Below are 21,426 nucleotides of genomic sequence, written 5' to 3'. Positions count from 1 at the left end.
AGGTAGGATGCTTGCCTTGCGTCCAGTTGACCAGGGTTCAGTTCCCATCACGCGATATGGTCTGCACCAAGAATGATACCTGAACGAGCACAGAGCCAGGAGTAAGCCATGTGTGGCAAAACAGTAATTTTGGGGGGGAAAGTTAAGGTATTGACTACCGTACATCAGAATGTTGATAAGGAGTTGTTTGTGCTGTTAATCAGAAATATTCAGCTCTGCCGCTTTCTGGTTGTCTTGTAAGACTTCGGGTGAGTTTCTTTTCCCTGATGACTAAATGTTCATCAGAGTGTTAAGTGTGATGTTCAGCATGGTGACTGCAGTTAATGATACCATAATGTAGTTTTGAAAGTTGCTGAGAGTGTAAAGGTTCTCGTCACACAAAAATTTGTCACTGGGTGGTGATGCATATTAACTTAATAAACAGTGATTATTTTGTCATATATAAATATTATATCATCATATTAGTCACCTGAAGCTAAGACAGTATTAGCTTCAGTTATATCTGTTTTAAAAAACAGTATCTCTTGTGGAATTAAACTGTCGAAAACTTGAAGCGTTTACCTCTAGTCTACACATTTCAGACAGTGCCTGGCTCTTATAGGGAACTATTGGTTTTTTCCAATAGTGTCAGGGCACTTAGACAAATGAGATGAAGTTTTCCAATAGATGTCTGAAAGCAGCTCTGATGTGACAAGAATGTACAGAGTCTTCGTGTAAAACTTGAACTCGTGTCCAATAAAAGTGGGGAATAAGTTATTTCTAATATACTTTAAATTGTTTTCAGATGAACTGAATGTGTTTTGTAAAAGCCTCTAGGATTATTGGAATGGATGCAGGTAGAATTAGCAGGTGATAAAACTAAAAGTCCCAACACCTACCTTCCTTTTGGGAAAGTGGGGCTGACTGGGTTGGTGTAACTTGGAGTGGGTTTTAGGATTATTCATGAGCCTTAAAAAGTACAAACGTAGGACTCGTATGCTTTCCTGGAGACTCTGTCTCAGTAAGTTTAGAATATTCTTTTGTGCATTCCAGTTATGACTGCTAAAATAAATGAATTCTGAGGGGTTTTTTTATATATATACTTCTAACATCTTAAGATAATCTTATTTGAACATACAGTAAATGATGCAGAAAGTTGAATTATTTAGTACGTGCTTAAAGAATGGGAAGATTAGGACTGGCGTTATCAGGGAAGATCTGACTTGCGTTTAAAGAGTGACCTGTGTTTTAGAAGCTTTGCTTCTATGAAGGCGCTTCACATAATGAAGTCCTAATGCTGTTACTATGAATAATGGCCTTTTCCCAGTTTGCTGCATGCACAAATCAGGTAGTACTTGAATATCAAGCAGAATGAGTTATGAATGAAGATAATGTTCTTGAAATAATAAGATAAGTGTAACTAGGAAACAAAAGATATATTCTGGAAATTGTGATTGGTTTTGTAACTTAAGCCAGATCATTTTAAGACAGTAAAGATCCAGCAAGAAAAGTTGGTGTTTGAAAATGTCATTTAAAAAACAGTCATTTTGACATCATTTTATTAAATTGATCTCAGAAGAGAGAGACTGGGAGAGGGTGAATACTAAAGCAATTGAAATAGTTGGGTTTTGCCGTAACAAGGCCTTAGGTTGGCAATAGATTATTAATTAAGCATTGAGCAGAGATTTGAGGAAGTGATTGCTTTGATTGGTTATAGATTGATAAACTGTCAGTGTAGCATGGCCTAGTATTGGATTTAGATTCAAAGGGTTTGGATTTGAGTCTGTGTCTAGTTCTTTATCTTTAGTGTCCCTTTCGTCTCTCAGTGTCTTGTATGCCGTGTGCTGTGCAGCTGTTTCCTGGAGCTTGTTGTGTGATAATATATTCTTGGGTCTGAATTTATGAATCTGAAATAAAGTTGAAATAAAGTTGAAAATTTTTTCTCTAATTTGGGGAGAACTACAAGAATTGGAGGTTTTCATAACAAAATGAAAGAGTTGCAGAGTTGAAAGAAGTACCTGTGTTTGGAGGTGAGTGAACCATCCAAGAGCTTTCCAGGCGCATGGAAATTCAGGCTTTGGTGCTGTTAAGACTTAGATGAGAGTTCTTTTTTTTTTTTTTTTTTGCTTTTTTTTTTGCCTTTTGGGTCCTACCCGGTGATGCACAGGGGTTACTCCTGGCTCTGCACTCAGGAATTACTCCTGGCAGTGCTCAGGGGACCCTATGGGATGCTGGGAATCGAACCCGGGTTGGCCTCCTGCAAGGCAAACGCCCTACCGGCTGTGCTATCGCTCCAGCCCCTTCTTCTTCTTCTTTTTTTTTTTTGCTAGATGAGAGTTCTTTAGCTCATTCGTGAGAGAATTTTTGACATGGGAACCTCTGTGGGTAGTTAAGGGCTCAAATGATAACCCTGATGGGAAGTGAAAGGAGGGGTGAGCTTTAAGGAGGTTTTTTGAATGGTCTGCAATATAAGAGGTTTCAGATTTTTTTTATTGTTGTGAGAAGTAGCACATTGTCTGAATATATTAGAGTTTGTTTATTCTGTTAGACCTCTGGGCTGCTTCCAGTTTTTGTTTATGAGGAATAAAAGCTGCTGGAGGTCTTTTTGTAGACAGCTTTTAAGTAACTAGGTTTCATTTATTTTCTGCAGTTTTTAAAAACATTTTAAAATGGGGTCACACCTGGCATTTCTGATGGGAGTTGGGTGGAAGGGGGAATCAGGTGCTGGGGATTAAACTATGGGCCTTGTGTATATGCCAGGCACGTAATCTGCCTACTACTTGGACGGTCTCTCTGGCCCCATAGATTTCATTATTATTATTATTATTTTTTTTTTGCTTTTTGGGTCACACCCGGTGATGCACAGGGGTTACTCCTGGCTCTGCATTCAGGATTTACCCCTGTTGGTGCTCAGGGGACCATATGGGATGCTGGGAATTGAATATGGGTTGGCCGAGTGCAAGTCAAATGCCCTACCCACTGTACTATTACTCCAGCCCCTAGATTTCATTTCTTGAGAAGAACTTCAGAATGGAATCACAAGTGCTAAAACTGATGGATATTGTGTATTTCTGGGTATATTTTCTAGAGAAAGACAGCATCACTTAGGTAGAATTCTGGCCAGGAAAATATATAGGTAACTAGTGTAGTCATAATGAAACATGAGGGCCACATTACTTTTTAAAAGTAAATGGCCCAGGAAAGATTTCAGGTTAAAGAGCTGCTGAGGAAACTAGTGACACTCAGGGTATAATTCCCACTGGGTCCTGTCCTTAGGCCTGGGAGGGATGCTGTAGGACACCAGTGGGGTAGTTGACAAAATTGAAAGATACATTTTTTTGTGTTCGTGTAATGTGCTGGAGTTGACCACTCTTCTCTGGTTACATATCAACATGTCTTTATTCTATGGAAATATTACAAGATATTTAGTGAGAAGTCCCATGGGTGGGGAAGTGAGTGCCCTGAAATAATTAAACAAAGAGTGTCCTGCAGTAGGCTGATCTGTGGAGCAGTCTGGGGGAATTTGTACTATGCTGGCAATTATTTTGAAATTTTGAAATTATTTTCACATAAAACCGGAAAAACAAACCAGACTGGGATTTCCTGTTATACATATGTGTGGTGTTGATTAATCTACCAAAACATTTTTTTTAGGCTATGAATAGTTGATTTATTCATAGTAAGAAAAGGATACGCGATTAGACCCTGTTGTACGCCCCGTTCCCATTTTCCATCTTCCTCACTACCCTGCCCACAGTCAGCCTTAGTTCTCAGCAAGATGTTTGTGCCAGTTCTGCTGCTTTCCTGGAAACATCTTTCATGTCTGTGTTTTCAGATATGTTCCTGCTCATATAAGTGTATGATGCTTTATAACTTAGAGAGTTTGTGACTGGCTGTTTTTGTTCTATTTGCATCACCAGCTCTTTTGTTCATCTTCTGTTACTTCTTCTGACAACTTAAATGTGGTTTTCTTAATCCTTTTTTGAGTGGTGGTGGTGGTGGGGACACACACCCCGTGGCGCTCAGGACTTATTCCTGGCTCTGTGCCCAGGGATCACTCCTGGTGGTGCTCAGGGGACCAGATGGGTTGTAGGGGATCAAACCTACAACCTGACGTCTTGGGCAAGGCAAGTGCCCTCCCTGTTGTATTCCCTCTCCAGCTCTTTTTTTGTTTTTGATTTTTGGACTCCATTTGGTGATGCTCAGGGGTTACTCCTGGCTCTGCACTCAGAAATCACTCCTGGCTGTTTCTGGAACTGTATGGGATACCAGGGATCGAATTCTGGGTTGGCCATATGGAAGGCAAATACTCTTCTAGTATCCTGTCTCTCAGGCCCCTCTCGCCAGCTCTTTTGTTAATCTTTTGCCTTTTCCCCAGTGATTTCTGTCTTTATATCTTTACCTTACCTCTTACCTCTTGGATCTCTACTTTTCCCCACTCTTTTTAATGGTACAGATTAGCTCTAGTTTCAGAATTCGTTCCCAAGTGAGCTGGAGAGGGACAAGGCCCGTTAGTTATTTTCTGGTTGATCTTTTGTGCTGCCATCTATTTGGGACTTGTGGACTTTTACAGTAATGATTCCTAATAGTCTTCATTGTTTCATCTTTAATCAGAATTATTCTGTTGCAGATTTTATTGTTTCTAGTGTTAAGGATGTTAGAGTTTTTGGTTGCTTTGAATTTTGTTGAGGTGTCGAGGGTATTATATCTGGATTCTTTGGAATTTTAGTGTTTGAAGACTAAAATTCTTCAAAATTCTTCAAAACACTGAAGACTAAAAGTGACTCTCCAGCTTATAAAGGGTCATTATTTGGAAAAAACCCAGGTGTGATTGAAAATAATTATTTGTATTTTTTATGAAGTTCTGGTAGTTTAGTCAAAATAGTTCATGTAATATAAACGTTATGTATTCTTAGTTGGGCTGGAGCGATAGCACAGCGGTAGGGCATTTGCCTTGCACACAGATGACCCGGGTTCGATTCCTCTGCTCCTCTCAGAGGGCCCGGCAAGCTACCGAGAGTATCTTGCCCGCATGGCAGAGCCTGGCAAGCTCCCCATGGCATATTCGATATGCCAAAAACAGTAACAAGTCTCACAGTGGAGATGTTACTGGTGCCCGCTTGAGCAAATCGATGAGCAACGGGATGAGAGTGACAGTGACAGTATCCTTAGTTCTTATCCATTTTGTAAGAGGTAGTTTAAGACAGCAATTCATAATATTTTGTTATTCTGCCTCTACCAGTAGCGTTATTAGTGGTTGTTGAAGTTATAATTGTTAGGAGTCCATATACTTATAATCAGTCTATCTTTATCAATATTACAAATTTCTTAGTGACATTTTGTGTCTGATTTAAATAAGTAGTACTTGCACATATGTGAGCTTTGTTAATGTTTGATAGCACTGTTATGATTCCTTATATAAAAATAATTGGTAGGTGATTTTTTTCTGCTTTTAGTTTGGTATATATATGTATCTCAAAAAATATATATATATCCCACACGGCAGAGCCTGGCAAGCTACCCGTGGTGTACTCGATATACCAAAAACAGTAACAACGATGGTCCTCATTCCCCTGATCCTGAAAGAGCCCCCCGATATGCCATCGGGCTACAGTAGCATGCTACAGGGGCAAATGGAGATGTTATTGGCGCCCGCTCGAGCAAATCAATGAACAACGGGATGACAGTGATACAGTGATTGAAGTAGTTTGGGTAGTCTTTTTTTTTTTTTTTTAATCTGTTTGGAAATAGTTTGAATTATCTGTTCTGAAATGGTTGGTAATGGAACATTTTCCTAAGTGGACAGTAACCACCACTTTCCTCCCAGGGTATTTTGGGGGATGGTGGGGGCACCTTCAGTTTTTTGGTTTTTTTTTTTATAAAGGAGGTAGATATCCAGGAAGGATACTGCATATTTTTCCTGGAAAGGGGCGATAGGCCAAATCATTTGGGGCATCTTTGGTTTAGATTACCACTGGCACCTGATACTCTGAGGGGGTTAACTTTTGACAATTTTTTTTCCTGTGATAATTATCAGATAAGATAATCCTATTGTAAAATCTTCCCCTTTTACTTCCAAGAAATTCATCAAGTCTTACTTAGGATGGTGATGAAAGTAGTAAGTTTTTCCAAGGACTGAGTAAAAACCCCGTCTTCATCATTGAATTCTTCAGTTTTCAAGGGAAGTAGGATTGGAACCCTCCATCCGTTTTTATCGCCTCACATTTTATCGTGTAGTCAGGAATATGCTAGCTTAACACCTCTTCCTTCCTTCCTTCTTTTTGGTGATGGTGATGGTGAATGTTTTACAGGCTTCCCAGTTGGCATGTATGTGGTAAAGAAAGTTCTGCAGCTTCGTCTTATTACCCTCAAGATGACAGTTGTGCACTCGAAAATGAAGATGTACAGTTCCAGAAAAAGGTACTTTTGGCCAGTTGGTGTTGGAGACTGTCCGTTTTCTAAGACTTCCTGAACATTCTCAAAAAAGTAGTTTTTCAAATACCATGGCACTTCTTGATGGGACTTTGTAATTTTACCTGCTAGTATCTGAAGTGTCAGTGAGGCACTTTTGTAATTAAGATAGTTCTGAGATAGGTATTTATTACTGTTTGTATTTAGAATGTCACAGACACCCTTATGTTGTCGCAGTAGAGAGAAAAATAGTGCCTTCTCAGAGAAGTGAAAACTAATGACTATTTTCAGTGCTCTCAGTTCTTAACAGAGCTGCTAAGGTAAATCCCAGTCAGGTGCTTGAAAGATCATTAGAAATGAGAATTGATGAAGAGGGTCTGTATCAGTGGCTATGTGGTTTTATGTAATTGAATGAAATGGATAGAATCTAAATAATCTAATCGTATCTGTCATTTTGTTATTTAAATGATAAAAGTTATGTGTCAACTCAATTTGGTTTCTCCTCATCAGCCAACATGTTTAAGTTGTACCAGTAATTATACTGACTATAAAATATTCACAGTTTGTGTCCTATCCATTTCCCTAAGGAATCCTAGTTACGGTTTCTTAGAAAAACGTTCAGATCACTTTCAGTGTGTAGAAATAAGTGGGTTTTTTGTTTGTTTTTCTTTTTCTTTTTTGCTTTCTGAGTCACACCGGTGATGCACAGGGGTGCCTCCTGGCTCTGCTTTCAGGATTTGCTCCTGGCGATGCTTGGGGGATGTATGAAATGCTGGGAATTGAACTCTGGGTCGGGCGTGTGCAAGGCAAATGCCCTACCCACTGTACTATCATTCCAGCCCCCTAGGTGTTTTTAATTTATTAAATTTCATATTTTAACATTATGCAGATTGTTGCCTCTCACCCAATATTTCACGGGTACCTTTACATGTTTGTAAGATGCATCTTTGAAATAACTGCATTTGTATTTTATTGCATTGATAATTTATTATCATAGCTAGTATATTAATGATCTTTCTCTATACCTGGTCGTGCTCTGGGGCTACTCTTAGCTCTCTGCTGAGGGCTCATTCCCGGCGTGGCTCAGGGAGTCATGGGAACTCACGTCCGTGTGCAGAGCTTGTCTTAGCCTGCTGTCTCTCCTGCCCTTCATCATTTTTTCATAAAAACTTTTTGCATTGTTTGCTAGTATGTGTGTGCATGCATGGTTATGTGTTTGTGTAAATACACATACTTAAGTACCTGCTTTTGTTTTTTGCATAATACTTGAGTGAGTAATTTAAATTGTGAGTTTTGTAGCATTTACTTGATGGGGCCAGGCATTTCAAGCTCTGAAAGCCTGTTGAGTTTCTTTCCCCAAATAGTTTGGTTTTGCCCACAGCTTGTCAGATTTAGATAGAAATTCTTCCTCAATGAAAAATGGAAGTGTTGGGTTTTAGGGAACTTTTTTCCCTCAAACATTTTGGTCCTTACTATGTGCAATGCCAGTTTCGATAAATAAAGATTAATGTGAGCTTTGCTTCCATGAAGCTTAAAAGTTAGAAAATACACTTAAAAACATAAACACATAAATTGTAACTTCAAAGTGAGTGACAAGAGCAATGACACAAAAATTCTATGGACATTTATTCATTCACTTATCAAATATTTACTGAAGTCTTAGTATGTAATACATAATGCAATATTATAATGTGCTTATGAAGAAATGGGCTGAGGTTCTTGAGTTCATCATGGATTGTACATGTTAAGTTGTAATGGTGAGGAGGAGAGTGTAGGAAGCCGCAGCAAGCTAGGGATAAAATGAGTCAGATGCATACAGGCTTGTGTTTGGACTATAAAGTATAGCGAGATGCACTATACTATTGCTTTAGGATTTTTGTTGTGAGACAATTTTATCAGTTAGTCATTTTCTTGTTGCAATATAGGATGAAAGAAAGGAACCTATCAATCCTGAATTGTTGGAAAAAGTGGGTTCAAACTTACCTGTTCCTCCAGAAGAACATAAATTAAAAGATGATTACCTTGTGGATGGACAAGTAAGCTATTTTGCTTTGGTTTTTAATAGTATGCTCTCTAAATTATTTCATAAGATTGAAAACCCATTTGACCACCATATTGTTGTTGTTTTTTCTTTTTGACGTGCTCTGCGACTGGGTCTGAAGACTGTTTGCCTGCTAGGAGTACTGCTTTTGAAGCAAGTTAAGATTTAATAATAAATGTAATTATTTATAGTAAAATTAGAGTGTCCTGACTTTTTGGTTCTGTTTTGACTCATGTATCTTAGAGTCTGGAGGTTTTTCAGATATCGGGATAATGTTTTTGTAGCCTGTTATTTGTGTTTTCTCCCTCTGCCCATAATGGCCCTCCTCTTCAGAATTCCTGCTTTCTCTCAGTTTGTGGTCTCTCTTTCCTTGGAACTGAGCACCCATTCCTCCCCTAGGACATTTATTTAGTATGCATTAAATGTTTGCCGTGTGCCAGACATGGGGAACATGAATATCAGGAGAATATCGTCCTCAGCATGACATTGACAGTGTAGAATGAAGAAGAGGGGACCAGCCTTGAGTCGGTTTTAACGGTGATGCCGTGATGAAAGCCTGGACAAACAGGATGGGCATTTAGAGGGAATAGCAAACTCTGTGGTGCTACTGGAGCTCGTCCACTAGTGTGTATACTGTGGAACTCAGATTATACCTTAGACAGGTAAAAGATGACCCAGACACTCAGGATTGTAGTAGTGGCAAGAGTCATGTGTTAGTTGTAATGTTATTTTGTATACCTTGTCATTATACATCATATTCTCAACTGCTCAGGGGCAAGAACAAATGTTGCAGGATCTTATTACAGAGGATTTCTGTGTTAACTACTAACTAGCATTGATTACAGTGAGGGAAATATTTGTTGGTCCTGATAGGAAAGAAGAAAGAAGAAACCTAAGTGCCTTTGTCCTAGTTTATGTAATATCGTGAAAAGTGTGTAATGCCTGTATTTCACTTTATGTTGGGACAGGTCCTCCCAGTGGTGGTCAGAGGGCTATGTAGGGCCACATGGGATGCCACATGCATAGCATGCATTCCTTACCCTCTGAGCCACCTTCTCAGCCTAGCGCTGGACTGCTTTCCAGTAGAAACTACATTTTTAGGGCGATAGTGTTAGAAGGCATTTCTATGAAAGTTAATTTTCTGTGAACATTCTTTATACTATCACTTAACTTAAACTTTGACTTAAACATTCAATCCTATTGAGTTAGGTAATTTATTAATCTTAGCATTTACTGTAATTGTATTTCTAAATAGAATGCGGAGCCCAAACAGATAAATCCGTCTGTGCTTGAGACACTCCCTATAGTGGATCTGCATGAAGATTCTTCCAGTATAGTTGTGGACAGTGAAAATATTGAAAATATCTCCAGCTCATCTACCTCAGTGATCACTCCAATCTCCAAGCTTGAGTAAGTTATTACAAAGCAAAGAAAAAGAATATTGTTTAATAATGTTAGTTTTTTTGGCTGTGCTAGGGATTGAATCCTGGACCTGATAGGTGGAAGACATGAGATTCTCACTGAACCATAGCCCCAACCTGACACATTTCTTTCATTTTCTTTTGAAAATTTGCAGTCAAATTTAAAATTTTGGGAATATGTAGATTTGAGATTTCTTAATTTAGAAAATCTATAATATATTCCACAACAATCCAGAGAATAAATTAAAATTCCTTGTCTCAGTCCTATATTAATGAATTAATATATATGTAATGTATAGGACCATACGTGTTGCACAGTCGGGATATTTGTGTCAGGGTTGGGAGAAAGCTCCAATGGTAGAGAACATGCTTGACATGTGTGAGAGTTCAGTTCACCAGAGCATGTTGCCCCCTACCTGAGCACTCCTGGGTGTGACCCTCGTTGACCCCCAGCAAATCCAGGCTCGAGTGTCACACTGCCAGACCCGAGCATTGAACCTGCCTGCTTCCCTGAGTGGGCCCAAGCTGCTGGGGGGTGGCTCCTATTTTAAAAGAAAGGGGGGGAAAATGTATATATGTGTATATGTGTGTGTCAGTTAATATTAACATCTCTTTCTCTATCTATATCTATATCTATATCTATATATATATATATATCACTGTATCACTGTCATCCTGTTGCTCATCGATTTGCTTGAGTGGGCATCAATAACGTCTCCATTGTGAGACTTGTTACCTTTTGGCATATCGAATACGCCACGGGGAGCTTGCCAGGCTCTGCCGTGCAGGCAAGATACTCTGGGTAGCTTGCTGGGCTCTCCGAGAGGGGCGGAGGAGTCAAACCCTGGTCGGCTGTATGCAAGGCAAACACCCTACCCGCTGTGCTATCGCTCCAGCCCATCGATATATATCGTATATATATGTATGTATATATATATATATATATATATATATTAACAACAAAAATAATTGTTGTTATCTATTTTCATTTTGGGGTCACACCCAGCAGTGTTCTTGGCATACTTCTGGCTCTGTATTCAGGGATCACTCCTGAAGGAGCTTGGGGGACCTTGTGTGGTGTCAGGGATTGAAGGGTTGGCCGCATGCAAAGCAAATGCAAATGCCTGCCTCCCCAGTAACAGCAAGTTTTAAACACTTGTTCCCACTATGTAAGGGACTGATAAAGGAACAGTAGACATACTTAGAAACCATGATGGTAATTAACATTTTAAAATACTAACATAGTTACTCCAGAGAGAATTTAGGGCTAGATGCTGTATATTTGAATGATATAATTTCTTTTTCCATTATCTCGAACATGACTAGTGACCTCAAAGTAAGGCAGGGAGAACTATTGACATGGGCCTGAGCTGGGTTTGGTTCCTAACACCCCATATGGTTTGCCAAGTATTGCCAGGACTGATCCCTGAGCACAGCCTGGTGTGACACTCCCTGTCTCCCCCCAAAAAAATTTTAGACCAGATAATTTAATTTTATTTTTGATAAGAATATAGGGTGGTTGGTGATGGAATATGGGCACGGGTGAAGGGAAGGGTGTTTGAGTATTGTATAACTGACATAATCCTGAGAACTATGTAACCCTCCACATGGTGATTCAATAAAATTTAAATTTAAAAAAAAAAAAAGAATATTAACCTATGTTTTGGTTTAAAATTTGGTGGCTAGCTATTTGGAAGCCAAATAGGAAAATTAAGATCAAGAGTCATTAGTTGATTGTACATGATTTAAAATAAAATGAATTCTTGAAAGTGTTTTACAGTGCTTTAAAGCATTGTTTTCATGGCTGGAGCGATAGCACAGTGGGGAGGGTATTTGCCTTGCACACAGTCGACCCGGGTTTGATTCCCAGCATCCTATAGGGTCCCCCAAGCACCGCCAGGAGTAACCCCTGTGCATCGCCAGGTGTTAACCAAAAAAGCAAAAATAAATAAAATTTAAAAGATAAAGCATGGTTCGCTAGATTAAATTGTATCATGACAATTATGAATTTGTGCTATAAAATTTTAACGTGTCAATTAAATTGCCAGATTCTTTTTTTTTTTTAATTTTTAGTGAAATAGAAAAATATGGTACTATTCCTCTAGCCAAGCCTGGTGAGACAGAGCAGGCTGAGACTGCCTGTGATGTTGGTGAGGCCCTGGACGCAAGTGCTCCCGCTGACCAGCCTGCCTTTGTCAGTGCTCCTGAAAGGTGGGTGTGGAGAGTTGTTTGTTCTTTGTGATTCTAGAATGACGCCATTCAAAACCTCCTGTTAGAATTGACTTCAGTGTGTGCTGAGTTTTATTTTATGACTCGAGAAAATACTGATCCCTTCTGCTCTTTTCTTGGTTTCTTTGTATGTGATAATTATATCCATTTAAATTATGTAGACTTGCTGTGTGTCTAAAATTGTTTATATATGTCTTTTGATTGCTCAAATAGCCTTGTTGGCCAGCATATAGAAAATGTATCATCTGCACATGGCAAAGGAAAGATAACAAAATCAGAATTTGAATCAAAAGTTTCAGGAAGTGAGCAGGATGGTGGTGATTCAAAACCTTCATTGAATGCTTCAGATAATCTAAAAAACGAGGTAGGTAAATAACCTCCTCTCTCCTATTTTATGATACAGTGCTTAGAAATAAAAAGTTGTTTTCTTGTAATTTGTTAACCATATTTTCCATGAAATAGGGTGTTGAGTAGTGAGTGATGAGTATGGAACTCAAGAAAACTCTCTCCTGAGAGCGAGTGGTTACTATATTGTGTTACTGCAAGTGGATTCTTCCCAGATTGAACGCCCTAAATTATAGGTCATTAAATGGTTTCCTCCCACTCTCAACTGTTTGATACCAAATATATAAAGCACCTATTTATACAATTTCCTAGAGATTCATTTAGAAGCGGTAACTATTAAAATTAAGAATCTTCAGAATCTAAGTTAACTTAATTATGCAAGGTTAAATTTTGGCTCTCAAGCCAGAATAATTTTAACTGGAAATCCTACTATTTGTGTGCAAAGTGCATTGCAACTGTGCCTGCTTGTATTGGAGACTGTGATCCTTACGATAAGGACAGAATCTGGCCCCAGATAGCAGTTACACTTCTTTTTCTCCTTCTGAGTTCTACTTGGACTTTGTGTACAAGCTTGTATATAATTTTCTGGAGAGATAATGAAAGAAGATTAGGCTGCCTTCAGTTAGAAGAGATGGGGTCCTGGTTCCCTTTTTTTTGTAGTCTGGAGATAGAAGCTGGGTGAAAGGTGAATGTTACCGGGCCTGGAGTGATGTAGTTGGGTGCTTGCCTGCACTTGCCTTGTATGCTGCAGATCCCAGTTGGATCCCTGTTTGATCCCTGGCTCCACATGTGGTCCTTGAAAGAATAAAGCCAGAATTGAGCCCCAGTACCACTGGGTGTGGCCTATAAACTCCAGCGCCCCTCCTCAAGGAAGGGCAGATAATAGATTACTGAACTGCCCTGGGTCCCAGAGTGAAAAAGGTGACAGCCTCTATGAAGTGAACAGAAATAAAGCACATAGGAGGGGTAACAGAGCCACATCGGTGCCTTTCTTGTTCCATTCTTCACCTCTCTTTCATGATTTACGGTGAGTCTGTACACACAGCTAATAAACTTCATCCTGCAGACCGTTTTATCACTGGACCAACTGTTGTTTTCTAGAATGCTCCTTAGGAGTAGAGAAACTCCACTCTGTGTAGTCTAGCATCTTGAAGAACTCATATTCCTAACAAAACCAAATCAAGAATATATTATGGTTCACTTGCTAGAAACTACAAGCATAGCGTTATTAGACAAGTATTACAAATATCTTGTCTGGAGCATTTAATTGTCAAATATGAAATTCAAGGAACTGGAGAGAGACTACAGTATCTGGGATGCTTGCCTTGCATGTGGTCGACCTGGGTTTAATCCCCTGCACTCTACATGGTTCTCACCAATTCAGTCAGGACTAATCCCTGAGCACAGAGCCTGGAGTAAGCTCTGAGTACTGCCAGTTATAGCCCACAAACAAAATACCAATGGTTCAGGCCTGATGTCTGAGCTTGGTGAGCTTGTTCTTTGTGTTAGCTTACTAAAACTGTTCTTGGATACCTTGGGAGACTCGGGTTTATGAGTCTTTTTTCTTTTTTTTTTTTTGAGGAGAACCAAAAACTTCTTTTTACCTTTTTTATTTTTAAAAGCACTAATTCATTATTAAATAGGACTTTAATTTGGCTCTCATTTATATTTACTCTTAAAGTTAATTGATTTCTTTGTATTCTTTGAATGTTGAAATCTGTTTTTTTGGTCTTTCAGAGTTCTGATCATCCAAAACCAGGAGAAATGCACCCTGCATCTGTAGCAAGCCCCAAAGACCCAGAAGCTATACCAACATTTGATGAATGGAAGAAAAAAGTCATGGAAGTAGAAAAAGAAAAAAGTAAGGAAACAGGCATTCTTTTTCTTTCCTTTTTTTTTTTTTCTTTTTAAGGAATTTGTTTAAATATGCTTTATTCCCTTTGGGGCTGGAGAGAGAGTACAGCAGGTCACTTGCCCTGCAATCTGCCTTGCACGCAAGTTGCCCTGACCTCACTTCGATTCCCAGTATCTCTGAGCACTGCCAGGATTAACTCCTGAGCACAGAACCAGGAATAACCCTGAGCATTGCAAGGTATAGCTCACCTCTCCCTACCCCCCCCCCAAAAAAAAAGGGAATACCCTTTTGTAAAGTTTAACTCTTGTACTATTGCTCCAGCCCACTGAGCAATAGCACAGTGGGTAAGGCACTTGCCTTGCACGCAGCTGACCCGGGTTCGATTCCTCCATCCTTCTCGGAGAGCCCGGCAAGCTACCTAGAGTATCCCGCCCACATGGCAGAGCCTGGTAAGCTACCCGTGGCGTATTTGATATGCCAAAACCAGTAGCAACAAGTCTCACAATGGAGGCATTATTGGTGCCCGCTCGAGCAAATCGATGAACAATAGGGTGACAGTACTACCAGTGCTAACCTCTTGTGAACCTTTTTTTGTGTGTGTGTGTGTGTTGGGGGGAGGACTTGTATTGGACCCACCTGACTATGCTCAGGATTTAATACTGGCTTTGTGCTCAGGGTTCCCTCCTAGCAGTGCTCAGGGGACTGTGCCATGAATCAAACGGGGGTCAGCCAGCCAAATGCAAGGCAAGCAGCCCTTTACCCCAGATGATATCTCTCCATCCTCTCATCCTCTCAAGATTAGAGTTTTAAAATCTTGAAAACTAACGAAGTTGCACTGGAGTGTTACATTATCTTTATTCTTTTGTGGAACGAATCATAGTTAAGAATTCTGAATAAAAATTAAAAAAATAAATAAAAAATAAAGGCATATTTATGAGTAAGAAAAAAAAGAATTCTGAGCAGTAGAGTTAGAGATTGAAGGCTAACTTTCATTTATTAATAGGATAACACTATGCAAAATGCTTTGAATCTCATGAACCAACTTCAGTTTCTAAGTTTTATTACTTAGACATAATTCAAATGTTGTTGATTTATGTAGTTTATTGGGGATATTTTATTTTAAAGTTATTGAGATGAAGTATTTTGAATTTCTGTTAGATTTTAAAAATATTTTTGGAAGCATTGAGGCCTGTTTTCCAGGTGGTAGCCTGTTGCTTTGGAGATGATTTTGTTGCCGGGGGTGTTCATAACAGTAATCATCGCCTGTATGTTTATAATAAGGTTTGTCTGCAGGTCAGTCAATGCATCTGTCTTCTAATGGAGGTCTTCACGCCTCAAAAAAGGTCCAGAAAAATCGAAATAACTATGCTTCAGTAGAATGTGGTGCCAAAATTTTAGCAGCAAATCCAGAAGCCAAGGTACTTAAGTATAAAATTTCTCTCTCCCTACACATCATACACACACACACACACACATGTGCACGCACACATATATGCACACACACACACAGAGAAAACTGGTATTTTTCATATATAAGTAATGAATGGTTTGCTATAGCATGAGGTACTTTCTCAAGATTCTACTGTTAAAGTTGTTTTCTTGCTGTTTGGACAAATGCATGAAGATCCACCATTACAGTAAATATATGGTGTATATATATATATATATATATTAATATATGGTATATTTTTACTGTCCTCAAAATTCCTCAGTCCTTTTTTTTATTTTCATAGTATGTGTTTTCACAATATCATAGATTAGATTAGGCCCATACAATACAGAACCTTCTCCAATTGTCTTCTTTTAGTAATATGAATTTGAGTTGCCCGTATGTTTCTTTTTAACATGCAGTTGGCATTTCATTGTCTTGGATACATTGTAATTTTATCAATTCATTCCTAAAGGGCATGCAGTCTTTTTCTCACATCATCATCATCACTATCACTTTCATCCCGTTGCTTATCGGTTTGCTCGAGCGGGCACCAGTAACATCTCCGTTGTGAGACTTCTTGTTACTGGGTTTTTTTTGGCATATCGAATATGCCACGGGTAGCTTGCCAGGCTCTGCCATGCGGGTGAGATATTCTTGGTAGCTTGCCGTGCTCTTTGAGAGGGCGGAGGAATAGAACCCAAGCTGGACATGTGCAAGGCAAACGCCCTACCCTATCACTTCAGCCCCATCATTGTTGTAATTATTCTTATTATTTTATTGAACCACAGTGAGATATACAGTTACAAAGTTGTTCATAACTGGGTGTCAATCATATAATGTTTTGACACCTGTCCCTTCACCACTGTACGTTTTTAGTTTCCCTCCTACCCTCCCACCACGCTCCTAACATTATCATCACCATCATCATTATTATTTTGCAGTGCTGAGTATTCAACACTATTGAGCTACATTCAAAATTCTTTTTTAACTTTTAAAACTTGTATGAAAGTATTTTGTTTGTTTCTTTTTATTTTGGACCACACTTGGCGGTGCTCAGAGCTTATTTCTGGCTCTGCACTCGGGGATTAACTCCTGACCATAGAGGAAGCTGGGAATCAAACCCACATTAGCCAAGAGCAAGGCAAAGTGTCCTCCTCCCTCTACTGCCTCTCCAGGCCCAAAACTTGTATAAAATTAAAAAAAAAAATTTAACCTAAAGGCCATTCTTAGTTTTAAATTTTAGTTCTTTCTATGCCTTTTGCCCAAAAGAGTATTTTTATCTTGGTTTAAGATCTTAAAGAGGTCATAGAAAGCTTGGCAGTTGAAATTTCCATTATGTAATTTCTTCTCTTCCCTCTCAAAAACAGAGTACATCTGCTATTCTTATAGAAAACATGGATCTTTATATGTTGAATCCTTGCAGCACTAAAATTTGGTAAGTAATATAAACTCCAATGAAGCATGTTCTGCAGATACATCGGTATTTTTTTCCCACAATATATATATATATTTATTTATTTATTTATTTTAAATTTTTATTTTTTAAAAAAATTTTATCACCATGTGGAAAGTTACAGAGTTCTCAGGTTTATGTCTCAGTTATACCGTATTCAAACACCATTCCTTCACCAGTGCCCATATTCCACCACCAAAATCCCGGGTATACTCCCCGCCCCCCACCCCAATTGTATAACTGATGAATTTCACTTTATTTTCTCTTCACCTTGATTACGTTCCATATTTCAACACAAAACTCACTATTGTTGTGGGAGTTATACCCCCAAACAAGATAACCCTAATAAGGAGGCATTTGATAATTAGTTTTCATTAAAAGATTGTATGTTTTCAGGTTTTAGAAAAGGTCGCGCGGCCGCATTAGCGGCCGCGCGGCTCGGATGTGTCCCAGTCCCGAATCCTGGAGCCGTGTTAGTTGCTGCTCAGTGTCGCCAGGGTTCCATCTGGAGAAGGTGTGCTGGCGGCACCTCCTCCTTCCAGCCCCCCGGTGTTGCTGGCCCCGATTCGGGTCCGGAGCATTGTCCGGGCCGTGTTGCTCACCAGAATGCCTGCCGCTTCTCTGTGGATTGTGGCATCAAGATGGTGCCGAGGGTGGGTCGAGGGCGTGACTTCCGGCGGCCGGGACCACTTGGAGTTTTGGGCTGGCGCCGCCCCACTCCAGTGCCCCCCCCCCCCCCCCCCCGCGGCTCGGATGTGTCCCAGTCCCGAATCCTGGAGCCGTGTTAGTTGCTGCTCAGTGTCACCAGGGTTCCATCTGGAGAAGGTGTGCTGGCGGCACCTCCTCCTTCCAGCCCCCCGGTGTTGCTGGCCCCGATTCGGGTCCGGAGCATTGTCCGGGCCGTGTTGCTCACCAGAATGCCTGCCGCTTCTCTGTGGATTGTGGCATCAAGATGGTGCCGAGGGTGGGTCGAGGGCGTGACTTCCGGCGGCCGGGACCACTTGGAGTTTTGGGCTGGCGCCGCCCCACTCCAGTGCCCCCCCCCCCCCCCGCGGCTCGGATGTGTCCCAGTCCCGAATCCTGGAGCCGTGTTAGTTGCTGCTCAGTGTCACCAGGGTTCCATCTGGAGAAGGTGTGCATCGCTATTTTCTTAAGCTTACATATTAGGATTAGATTGACTCCTTTATGTTTTCACTTAATAAACATTTAAACTTGAATGTTGCCAACACTGTGTATATATTAGGTCCTGGGTTTAAAAAGTTCTGGCCAAAATGCTGCTTTTTTTTTCCCCTTGTGCCATACCTGTTGGTTCTAGAGACTTGCTTCTGGCTTTGTGCTGAGGGGTCACTCTTGGAGGTACTTGGAGGAACTGACCTTATGCAGTGCTGGAGATGAAACCAGGTTTAGCGGCATGCAAGATAGCATCTTTTTTTTTTTTTTTTTGCTTTTTGTGTCACACCCAGCGATGCACAGGGGTTACTCCTGGCTCTGCACTCAGGAATCACTCCTGGCAGTGCTCAGGGGACCATATGGGACTCTGGGAATCGAACCCGGGTCAGCCGAGTGCAAGGCAAATGCCCTACCCGCTGTGCTATTGCTCCAGCCCCAGCAAGATAGCATCTTAACCCCTATAGGCCCAAATGTTTTTAAAATATGGACAGAAATCATGTCTTGCTCTATTAGTGTTTTTACCCCTCAAGTGATGTGATTGGTTAAGTTCTTTGAGGTGCTCTCTTATAGGTTAGACTGCAAAGTGTCCTTCCTTACACTTTTAAATGAGGAACTTAGTGGATGTCTAGTTTATGCATCCTGTTAATATATCATAATTAATGTTAACTTATTTATGTTTGTTCCACTAAATAATTGTCTTCTGTTCTTCTCAAAGGTTTGTTATTGAACTTTGTGAACCAATTCAAGTAAAACAACTTGATATTGCAAATTATGAACTCTTTTCTTCTACTCCTAAAGACTTTCTGGTGTCTATCAGTGACAGGTAAATTCTTGCTCTGTTTTGTTTGATTTTGGGCCACAACCAGCAATATTCAGGGGTTATTCCTGGCTTTGCACTCAGAGACCGTATTGGGTGCCGGGGATTGAACTCATTACCCTGTGCAAGGCAAGTACTCTACCCGCTGTATTGTCTTTCCAGCGCTGTGGCAGGTCAGTTCTATGGCTCGTTTCTACAATTGATGTTGGCTCTACAGAATAAGTATTTTAAGCTGGGTCAGTTTTTAGGGCTTTGATCACTGTTTATTTTAATACACTTATATGTAAGAACAGTAATGATACCACCGTAGTAGTAATGTAGGCATTTGTTAATCGGTTTACTTTGGTGATTCTTACAGTATTTATTTTATTCAGACGATTTCTTCAAAAGATGAGAAAATAGACAAGGACAGGTTAAAAAACGTCACATTGGTTGGAAAAGAAAATGTATTGCATTCAAAATATTTAAACCATGTTAAGTGAGTGTATTTACTCGGAGTTGAAGAAAAAAGACACAGGATATGTTTTGAGTATGTAATGGAGCGTCTCACTGTGTAGAATATGAGCTTTTAAAAGTTTTCCTTTCTTTTTTTTTTTTTTTAGATATCCCACAAACAAGTGGATTAAGCTGGGTACTTTCCATGGTAGAGATGAGAGGAATGTTCAGAGTTTCCCTTTAGACGAACAGATGTATGCAAAATATGTGAAGGTAATGTTTATACTTTCAGAGCTATATTCTAAGAATATTCTTACCAAATATTCTTTACCTTTACCTCATTTCACTTGTTAAGAAGTCAAAAAAAAATTTAGACGATATTTACTGCAGCTTTACTTTTACAATTCTTACTTAGAATTTTTTTTAACTGAGATATTAATTCATTGCTTTTTGTCTAACTGAAAAAAGGCCAGATTTTTTTTATATTCTGATAAAATTTCAAGCTATTACTCTAAATTTTCTTGAATCTTAACATGTAATATTACTTTTATCTTACTTTATAGTATGTCTTTGTTTCAAAATCCAAGTCATTCTCCTGATAATTCTTCAGAGATTGACTTCAAATCTGACTGAGATTGTTTCCATTTTACTATCCAGTTATGTATCACTATAGTTTTTGCCTTCTATATATTCAAGTGAAAATATTCAATGCCAATATTTCAAAGAAAGTAAAATTTTAGACATTCTGTGTTACTGTTCTCCATCAGGGTCGAGGTAGATTTGCCTACCAAAATAGTTACTCCTCTTGAATTGCACTCACAGTTCGAGGACCTTCATCCTCCTCTTCCCCACCTCTTCATCTTTAAAACGCTAGCCCCTCAAGCACCTCTGTGTTGTGACAATCATGACCTTTGGAATCACAGCAGTTCTCATTTCTGGCTTTTCTTCTTTAAATATGAAACCCTGTAGCTGATTAATTATCTTCTGGGATTTTACTGTCTGTCTTTTATAAGCATGTATTAAATTGATTTCTCTGGGTAAACTTGTAGTATTCCTAGCTTCAGTATAAATATACTGAATTTTGTTTTAAAAATAACTTGATAATTAGTTAATTCAGCAGTGCTCAAAAAGTGCATTTTAAGTTTCTTTGCAAAAAGATACTAAAACATAATTGTTTCCTTACCTTTTCATTTAGCATAATTTCTACATTGTTAGTGAGGGGAAAAGTTTAAAAGTATTTAGCTATTGATACAAATTAAGACGACTCACATATTGAGAAATAGTCTGATACCAAATGCCCCGTCTACATTCTAATAATGGAAGCACATGATATAGGTGGTATAAAAACCAAAAAAATAAAATAAAAATAAAAAAATAAATTAAAAAAATTGCCTAGACAGTTCCCTACCCTGTTCCTTTAAAAAAATTTTTTTTGAGGAGATGACACACCTGGCTATGCTCAGGGCTTACTCCTGGCCAGCTTCATGCTCAGGATTCACACTGGGCAGGCTTGGGGGACCTTATGAGGTGCCGGGAATCAAGCCCAGGTTGGCTGCATACAAGGCAAGCACCTTGCCTTTGTACTATCTCTCAGGTCTCCTGATTCTTTTTTTTTTGGGGGGGGGTACGGTGGGGAACTGCCACACCTGACTATGCTCTGGGCTTATTTCTGGTTCTGTGCTCAGAGGTCACTCTTGATATTTCTTGGAGGACCAGATGGAGTGCCAGGCTGGCTATGAGCAAGGCAGGTGCCTTCTCCCACCCTGTACTGTCTCTTGGAGCCTCTCCACCTCTCCGGTGTTTGTGTGTGAGGATGTGGGATTTGGGGCCATGCCTGG

General features: G+C 39.6%; 1 protein-coding gene across 6 annotated transcripts in view; it reads left to right on the top strand.

Annotated features, from left to right (window-relative positions):
• The window catches only part of SUCO (SUN domain containing ossification factor), a 55,880-nt gene that overhangs the window by 6,773 nt on the left and 27,681 nt on the right, over positions 1 to 21,426 (top strand). For 3 of the 6 annotated variants that reach the window (XM_055121444.1, XM_055121442.1, XM_055121448.1), the window contains exons 2-11: positions 6,291 to 6,399; positions 8,316 to 8,426; positions 9,687 to 9,841; positions 11,926 to 12,063; positions 12,295 to 12,445; positions 14,164 to 14,287; positions 15,563 to 15,699; positions 17,081 to 17,148; positions 19,052 to 19,159; positions 19,756 to 19,861. In XM_055121444.1, coding sequence (XP_054977419.1) covers positions 6,291 to 6,399; positions 8,316 to 8,426; positions 9,687 to 9,841; positions 11,926 to 12,063; positions 12,295 to 12,445; positions 14,164 to 14,287; positions 15,563 to 15,699; positions 17,081 to 17,148; positions 19,052 to 19,159; positions 19,756 to 19,861 — 1,207 coding nt within the window. The remainder of the gene's footprint in view (positions 1 to 6,290; positions 6,400 to 8,315; positions 8,427 to 9,686; positions 9,842 to 11,925; positions 12,064 to 12,294; positions 12,446 to 14,163; positions 14,288 to 15,562; positions 15,700 to 17,080; positions 17,149 to 19,051; positions 19,160 to 19,755; positions 19,862 to 21,426) is intronic. The other 3 variants (XM_055121443.1, XM_055121446.1, XM_055121445.1) reach the window with 3 other exon arrangements.

This window comes from Sorex araneus, chromosome X (genome assembly GCF_027595985.1).
Source record: "Sorex araneus isolate mSorAra2 chromosome X, mSorAra2.pri, whole genome shotgun sequence".
Taxonomy (NCBI): Eukaryota; Metazoa; Chordata; class Mammalia; order Eulipotyphla; family Soricidae; genus Sorex; species Sorex araneus.
This window is presented reverse-complemented; position numbering and strand designations above follow the sequence as displayed.